Source organism: Mytilus californianus, unplaced genomic scaffold (genome assembly GCF_021869535.1).
Source record: "Mytilus californianus isolate M0D057914Y unplaced genomic scaffold, xbMytCali1.0.p SCAF_3, whole genome shotgun sequence".
Classification (NCBI taxonomy): domain Eukaryota; kingdom Metazoa; phylum Mollusca; class Bivalvia; order Mytilida; family Mytilidae; genus Mytilus; species Mytilus californianus.
Genome location: NW_026262679.1, coordinates 32967623 through 32976947, shown reverse-complemented (window position 1 = coordinate 32976947; position 9325 = coordinate 32967623). Strand labels below are relative to the sequence as shown.

At 33.8% G+C, this 9325-nt stretch overlaps 1 protein-coding gene across 1 annotated transcript; it reads left to right on the top strand.

Moving 5' to 3' along the window:
- Positions 1–1471: 1471 nt before the first annotated feature.
- On the top strand, positions 1472–4912 carry LOC127734407 (proteasome assembly chaperone 4-like). The gene is made up of 3 exons (XM_052244265.1): positions 1472–1767; positions 1980–2052; positions 4396–4912. Exons 1-3 carry the CDS (start codon positions 1585–1587, stop codon positions 4518–4520), a joined length of 381 nt encoding a protein of 126 aa, XP_052100225.1. The 5' UTR covers positions 1472–1584; the 3' UTR covers positions 4521–4912.
- The last annotated feature ends 4413 nt before the right edge of the window (positions 4913–9325 follow it).

Genomic DNA, 9325 nt, shown 5'->3' with positions numbered 1-9325 from the left:
AATATTGATTCAATGCGTCTACCTCCCATTTATTATCCAACCTAACAGAAAGTACTAGAGTCAGACTTCGAGGCAAAATAAAAAAACTAAGTCCTCCTTTGTCCGACCTACAAAAGTCTACAAAACCATTATACTGCAATACGATTTTTTTTCTCCACTTGATAAACTTATTTGTTTTTGCCAGAAAAAAAGTTCACAAATATAGTAAACAAAATCAGATTCGTTTGACGTGATCAAAAGTAATTTTCCGGAACACAAGGTTGAAAGAATTTGGTCGAGTGAATGTTTATTGCAGGAAGATACCAATTGGATTTGATTATGCGTATTAATGTAGACTTTCCTTCTCTTTACCACAAGTCCCATGATACTCTAACTTCATAATTAAGAAAACGATTGAATTTATTGCTATTCATGTGTGTTCTATAGTTTCATTACGTGTATACTGACTTTAACTGCCAGTGACAACCCTATTGTATGCTTGTCAATGTTAAATTCCCACTGCTACAGATCTTGAAGAAACCAAGTTTTTATCGATGTCCAAGGATTCCGGTTTTATTCAAATCCCACCTTCGTGAGATGAATATTTATTTTTTTATTATTGAAAGATAAGCCAGTGTCCAACTTTATTATTCCCGTGGTAGTGGTATTCATAGAGCCTTTACGAGAAAATCGCACGGAAACTAGTGAAAATTAGAAAACATATGACCAGGCTGAACATAAATAACAAGTCACAAAAATATACAATCGAATATTCAGTTTTTGAACTGAAAGGTACAGTATTATATACTTTATTACCAACAAGCTTACATTCATATCTAAATCATTGTTTCTAATCACTAAACTGATGGAATTTTGATAGAAAAATTAAGCTTGTGTGGACGACGAGATTTAACATGATACATTGTATATATAATAGCGTTGTCTACTGAAAAATCACGCATTCAATGAAAAATGCAGGCTGCATTTTCTATATTTCATTGTTTTAGCGGGGGGGGGGGGTTCTATTTTTCATATTTTTTGTGACTCAGCTTATCAACATGAAAATTAAACTGAATGTGACATGAACAGCTAATAGTACTTTACCGCCCTATTACAAACATAAGCTCTAAGGAGCTTTTGACCGAATATAAAAACATATACATAACATAAAAACAGTCTAATTAAACATATAAAACAACCTGTAATACAGAGTTGAATCTTACATACATAGCATGCAATAAAAAAAATTTAGCAACAGATTTAGAATGAAGTATAAAACATTTTTACCTGCATTAAAGTTTAAAATTTAGATTAAAAATATGGTAACTATTTTAATAAACAGATTACTTTTAAAAATAAAAAAAAAAGTTTGGAACTATAGTATATGCTATAGATGCATCCTATTCCAAAATAAGCCGTTGTTATTTTCTCAAATAAATCAAATTGCTGGTTGCACCATAATTCCTTTCCGGTTTGGATTCGTTCTTACACCGTCATTTGTTTAGTCTTTTACTGACCGGAAGTTCATTGTGTTTGTTTACAAAAAATAAACCCATGTGTCTATTGTGGTAAAACTGGCGATTATGAAATAAGCCTCATTACACGATGGCAACAAATGGTCATGAAAATGAACAGTGTATTGGTCTACAGGTTCATACGTTTTCTGAAAAATTAATGGACACTGAAGTTTTCTTTCAAATTATTGCATTTGACCATGGCTTTTTCTTGTGGATTGGTACGTCTCCAGCTGCACTTGGGGACCTCTCTCTTGCCATGAAGACCAAATATGTAAGTAAAGTAATTTAAAATTTAATTTTACATCAACATATTTGATTTTTTTAAGGTGCATAGGATTTTATTTGTACAATTATTTGTATCTACATGTTCGACACTGATCATATGTTTTGTCTACAGCTTTTAATGCAAATCTTCAGTATTTAAAGGGAAAAATTAAATCAATTTTTTTTCATAAGTCATGACAATTTTGTTTTCCATTTTAGAGCCAAGAACCAAGTACATCAACACTGTTCGGAACCTCAGATTCTCCAACATCAGCACTAGCACAAAGATTAGGTAAGGCAAAGAGGGACAACTCAATGTATCACTATCATATGTAGTTTCATATGTAGTTTTTTTAAATGGTCTGCAAATACTGTACAGCCAATACAAGAAATGATCTGCTTGAGATTGTTTTTTTAAAACAGTTTTTTTTTTGTTTTATTTAAATATTGCATGTTCTGCTTTTAACAGTGCTGCAACTGTGTGCTTAGCTTTTTTAACATTTGTATGCTAGTGTCTTAGTATATTATAATTATTTTGCATGCTTATGAAATATGCTTTATGTGTGTATAAAAATAAGAAGATGCGGTATGATTGCCAAGGAGACTACTTTCCACCAGAGACCAAATGACACTGAAGTTAGTAACTACATACAGCCTTCAACATTGAGAAAAACCCATACCGCATACTGGCATAGCAAGCTATAAAAGACCCAGAAACGAAGAAACTAAAACAAATCAAATGAGAAAACTAACTGCCTCATTGATGTACAAAACAGTAAATGAAAAAACATAAGATATATACAGCAACAAACAACATCCACTGATTTACAGACCCCCTGACTTGGGACAGACACATACAGAATGTCATGTCTTACAAATGTAGATTTATATAACCTTTGTCTTATGTTTTATGTTTGTCAATGTTGGTTTAAAAGCTCAGTAGAGCTTGTGATGTCTGTGTTATAAACATGTCCGATTTTAGATAAAAAAAATTGTATTTGTATTTTCTTTCTTTTCATTAACCATGGTAACTCACATCAAAATTAACTCACAAATTGTAATTAGTTATTACATTATATACATATATATATATGTTAAATGACAGAGGATACAAGATATTTTTTTAAATAACCAAAAAGAAGCAGTAATACTAGTAAATCAACAGTGTAACCATGCATCATAACCAAGTGTGTTCTGTTGAGTTGGAAGATAGATCAATACTTAAGGCAGTCAATAATAAGTTTTCCAAAATGTATATAAATTATTTATGACTAACAGTCATTCTGGCAGGCATGACAGTTTATTTTAAAAATGATAAAAAACAAGAGGCTCTCAAGAGCCTGAATCGCTCACCTGTATTTCAGAGGAGAAGATTTTTAAATGTTATCATTCGTCTGATAATTTCAGGGCCGATAGATCTTGACAAATTAAACAATTTTACCCCATGTCACATTTGCTCTAAAAGATTTAGTTTTTGAGATATAAGCCAAAAACTGCATTTGACCCTTATGTTCTATTTTTAGCCATGGCGGCCATATTTGTCGATGGATACAAACTTTGGATACAATTTATAAACAAGATACCCTAAGGAACATTTAGTTAAAGTTTGAAGGTAATTGGCCCAGTAGTTTCAGAGAAGATTTTTAAATGTTAGCAAACTTGATGAACAAATTGTGTAAAATTGTCTTTAAAGGGCAATAACTCCTTAAGGGGTCAATTGACAATTATGGTTATATTAACTTTTTTGTAGATCTTACTTTGCTGAACATTATTGCTGCTTTCAGTTTATATATATCTATAATAATATTCAAAATAATAACAAAAAACTGCAAAATTTTGTTAAAACTACCAATTCGGTGGCAGCAACCCAACAATTGGTTGTTCGATTCGTCTGAATATTTTAGAGCTGATAGATCTTGACCAATTGAACAATTTTACCCCATGTCAGATTTGCTCTAAAAGCTTTAGTTTTTGAGATATAAGCCAAAAACTGCATTTGACCCCTATGTTCTATTTTTAGCCATGGCGGCCATGTTTGTCGATGGATCAAAACTTCGGATACAATTTATAAACTAGATACCCTAAGGAACATTTAGATTAAGTTTGAAGGTATTTTGCCCAGTAGTTTCAGAGGAGAAGATTGTTGACGCGACAGACGACGACAACAGACAACGACGACGACGGACGCCAAGTGATGACATAAGCTCACATGGGGCCCTTCAGGTCCCGGTGAGCTAAAAAAAGGTAGGCACTGAAATTTTGAATCTTATAATGAATTTACAGCTTAAACACATGTCTAGTATCTTATTGAAGTTTTTCCTTTCAAAGTTTATTTCTTATGTACATGGTTATTTTAAAAAATAGAAAAAATCTGGTTATACCACAATTTTTTTTAAATGTGTTTATCTGTGTTTACAAATGTATTTCAGCTAATCGTGATCTATCTATTTGAGAACTGATGTGCTCACCAACGTTTCTTTTAATGTTTTTGGAAAATTTGGATTCCCAAATATTTTTGCTTCAAGCATCACTGAAGAGACATTGTTTGGTTCAGTTAAATCAGTACTGTTGCCTGTTACTGAACATGTGATCTAATCACATCCTATGCATTTTAATCATACATTTTTTTTTTCAGCAAAGAAAACGAGTAAACAAGTATTTGTTGGTGGCAACATGAATTATAATCAACTGATGTTACCATTGATAGAAAAAAGAATAGGTGAAGAAATGAAAGCACATCCAGAAATTTTCATGCAGTAAATGTTTAAAACAAAGCTAAAGTAAAGATACAAGCGTTATGAATGATAGAGTGAACACAGATAAATTAGTGCTAACATACATGTAAATATAGCTATGCAAAGGGCTTCTTTTTCCATAAGTCTGATACATATGTATTTCTTCATATTTGATTAACATGGCATGGAAAAATGATTATTGCAGTGGTCTGGTGCATGTTCTCTTATTGTTGCATAGATTTGTTAACAAATAAAGGATTAATATGAACAGATTTCTACCTGTTTCTAAGTCTTGTACAAATAAAATTTATATTTCGAGACAATGTATGGTTATTCTATATTTACATTTAGATTGACTGATTGTAACTGTATTTGAATTGCTTTATTATTTTTTTTACATTGTAAATAGTTAAACTATGGACTTATTTGTCTCTTAAACAACATCACAAATGGATTTTCATTAAACCCAGTAATATCATGGTAATATGCAAATTCATGATGTTTTGATCCAAAGCTTGGTTAAATCTAAGATTTTGAAAATTTTATTTGCTCCTTATCGACCAATTTACAGCATTAATGAGTTATAACAAAAGACTTGTTTGCTCCAAGCTAAAATAATGTGGCTTGGTAGCCTATAGGATTATGTGTCTCCATGCAGATTTACCATAATAGCCTAGTTAAACACAATAAAATTCTGGCTCAGTGTCTAAAACAAAGCAGGGTACATACATTTCTTGTAAACATGTCATCATCCTGAATTGTTTAAAGGGTGGGTTCAAGAGGACTGGTGGTTCAGAAGAATGTTTTTGTTTTGTATTGAATAACTCAAGATCACAAAGATATGGCGTTTGCTGTGTCTTGTATCACTTCTCAGTTATAAGTAATTGTTTCTAGTACATGTATATTACTGTGTCAATCATCATAAATCCTTGGCAACACAAGCGTATAAATTAGTTTTGTCTTAGCTCTATCGATATGAGAAGGTCGTGCAAAATGAATCATATTGCACATGCAAATGTATAAAGAGTTTCATTTGATCATCTCCCATTTTCATAATTTTTTCAGCAAAACTCACATCTTGATACTGTAATGTGTAACAAAAAAGCTGCACATCTCTATTAGAGTAAACTCCCTATGTACTTTGTATGAATTAAGAGTATTTTTTTGTCGTTTCTTAAGTTTTTTCTTTAAATTCCACACACAATGATTGATATACCACAAGAAGACCCAGCTATGTGGAATAGTGGTAGCAGGGTGGAAGTACTCAGTATGTCATCAATTATCTTGTTGGAGGAAGAGACATATCAAACTTAATTCATTTCTCCGAACAATATTATCAAGATGCTTGAATTATTGATTGAAAACTCACCTGTGTTTGGTTTCACAATTGGGTGACATGTTTTCAATAGACCATCACAATTAATATGAGAACTAAACGTGCTTCTCTTCTCGACGATTTGTTCCTTGTACGCTTGAGGCAGACATCCTACAGGGGCTTCCAAATATGAATGCAAAGAAGCTAGCATTATCCTTAAACTTCATGTTCCGCTAGAAAGATGATTTGCTAATTAGATTGATCGCATTAATCCCATTGCAGTCGAATGTGTACTTACATGAGCAACATGACGGGTGCCACATATGGAATAAGATCTGCTTACCCTTCCGCAGCACATGAGATCACCCCTGTTTTGTGGTGTCGGGTCCTTTCGCATCCTATATCAAAACATTTATTTTGGCGAACGGGCCCGAATTCCCGATTTGGTGGGGTTCGTGTTGCTCAGTCTATAGTTTTCTATACTGTTGCCCAGTCTATAGTATTCTTTGGTGTGTTTTGTAACCTGTTATTTGTTTTTCGTCTTTTTACGTTGTTTTGCCATGGTGTTGCCAGTTCGTTCCCGACTTATGAGTTTGAATATCCCTTTGGTATCTTCCAAATCTCTTTGTAAACCATATGAAGGCTATGTCTCCCATTTGATACATTCCATACATTGCGTTTCCTAACAGGGGTAATCTTGATAGACTTTTGGTGCTTTTAAGAAAGATACTAAACCATGGGTAAGTTACTAGTATTGCATATTTGAAGTCGGGGTTAGTTACTAGTATTGCATTTTTGAAGTAATCTATTAGAAAGTTTTAATGGAAACCATACTAATTAGGTAGACTTTTAATGGAATATATGTGTCACGGGATACCACGAATATGTTTCATTGATCAGAGTCACAATCACAAGTTTCCGTCCTTGTCTGTGAGTTTAAACCGAAAGCTACTTGCATGTATCACCAGTTTTACTTGTCATTAGAAACACGACGCGTGTGGTCACATCAACTTACAACTTACATGTAGCACAAATGTTCATTATCGGATGTTAACTTTTTAAAATATGTGCCGAATAAAGCTTTTGGCTCCGATTTCGAGGTTCATTTTACATGGAAATTTTGATAGTATGAGCGGGGCATGGTCTATAAATACACGTTCATGTTTTTTTTATGTTGTTGTCTCTCCTACCTTTTTAGATTGAAATGGGATTCAAGATTTGGAAGATTCAATTTAACAGGAAAACAATCTGCTTAAAAAGAGAACTTTTGAAACTTGAGTGCATCGAATAGACTTCCATCAAAAACAAAGAGTGGTATCGGGTGTCTTGGAAGCCGTTTTCAAAATCTTTATTCAAGGTTATATTATTGCACACTCATAAGAGTTAAATCAGTCGGGACTGCGTGAACTTGATACATGGTGTTGACTGGATAAACATCTTCAGCTATGCATCACCCGTCATGAGATTCTGGACTCATATTCAATGGCTAATATGATCGCCTCACTGGTCTCGTGGCAGCGTGTTCGCCTCGAGTGCGCTTGTGGTTTTCGACCCCTGCTGAGTCAAACCAAAGACTTGAAAATTGTTTTCCCCTGCTTATCCGCTAAGCACTTGACATTTAGGAGTAAGAGCAAAGAGTCTCGGAGTCGGAATAAAGTGTTTGGGTAGACTGACTTGTCTTCCTGCGGACTATTACCTTATAAATTAGCAAGTTAGAAATGTGGCAAAGAATGTCGGTCTATTACAAAGGAGGGTTTATATTGATATTTAATTAACATGTTCTCGTCCTGATGTGCATAAGTATATATGCCACTGGACGTTTAACACCAATCATCAATTGCAAATATCACGACATAGTGCAAAACCGGTAATAAAGCAAGACAGATAATATGGGCTGTATGGCAAAACAACTTTTCTCTCATTTTAAATTGCCATTTTTATACGACCGCAAAAAAATTTCGTCGTCGTCGTCGTCAGCGTCGTCCGAAGACATTTGGTTTCCGGACAATAACTTTAGTAAATGTAAATAGGGGCCAAAAAGGCGCCCAAATAAGCATTATTCTAGTTTCCAGACAATAACTTGTGGAACGGTGTATGGATCTATCTGAAATTACACCACAAGTTTCCATACCACAAAGGGATGGTTAGGATTGGCTTTGGGGGGTTATGGCTTAAACCGTTTAAGCCGGGTGTGCCGAACACCTTTCCATTTAAGGAGGTGGTTGGCTTTTGTTCAAATTCCGGATTTTTTTCGGTTCCGCACCGTAAAAATTTGAATACTAATCGCGCCTCGCTGATTTGTTTTCATTGACAAAAATGGCGGATCGGCAAATTTCAATGTTTTCTATTATTATTCGGGGGAAGAGAAAGGCAGATGACGATGGTGATAAGGAAAACTTTAGGCAAAATAATTCAACTAAAACGGATAGTCGTATTGAAATTGTTAAAACTGAAAAAAAAGTATCAAAACAACGGAAAAGGCACCCGAACGATCGCGAAGGTAAACAGGTTGGGAACAATCCCCTAATGAGGGATATTCCTTAAATGAGTGACAAGAGGTCGTCTTATTGTTGAAGAAAAGAAAAAAGAAAAACTAAGAATGTTTAACTTAAAAGGGGGAAAACTCGTTATAAAATCGAATCAAATCAAATAGTTTATTATTCCAATCAGGGTCCCACAGGGGCAATTAAAAAAAGTACAATGTTATGTTTGGATTACCTCCCTTACACTGCTTTTAAATTATGTATAAAGAAATGTTGTATTGTCTTGAGGTGATTAGCTGTCAATTTATTTTTAGAAGTTACTATTTAAAAATGCTGATTAAGGAAACTTAATTTTAGCCATGATTATGTATGTCATTTTCTATTTTAATACTTTTATGATGTATTTAAATGGCTAATTATGGTTGCAAACACCATTTGAAATTTGAATTGAGAATTGAGATTATGACCTTATCTTGAGGGAAAGAATTTTTTTTTGGAAAAGGGGGGAGGTGAACAAAAATATTAGTGGGGGTGGGGGGTAAAAAAGAAATTGTGAGGAGGGGGACAATTTTTTCTCATTTCAGATTTCAGAAATTAAAAAGAAAATTTCTTCAAATATTTTTTTTTTATTTGCAAAAAAAAATGGTGGGGGGGGGGGTAATTTTTTTTGTTGGGGGGGGGGGGTCAATTCGCAACAGCATAGTATATTGCACAAAAGCAAAAAAAGGGGGGTATTTTTTTTTGGGGGGGAAGGTCAATTCGCAACAGCATCGTGTATTGCACAAAAGCAAAAAAAGGGGGGTATTTTTTTTTTGGGGGGAGGTCAATTCGCAACAGCATCGTGTATTGCACAAAAGCAAAAAAAAGGGTGGTATTTTTTTTTTTGGGGGGGGGAGGTCAATTCGCAACAGCATAGTGTATTGCACAAAAGCAAAAAATTGAATATAAATTCAAATCATATAACCAAATTCTTAGTTCTTTGACTACAGTTATTCTGTGTCCGAAACCTATTATGTGTCAAATATTTAATTA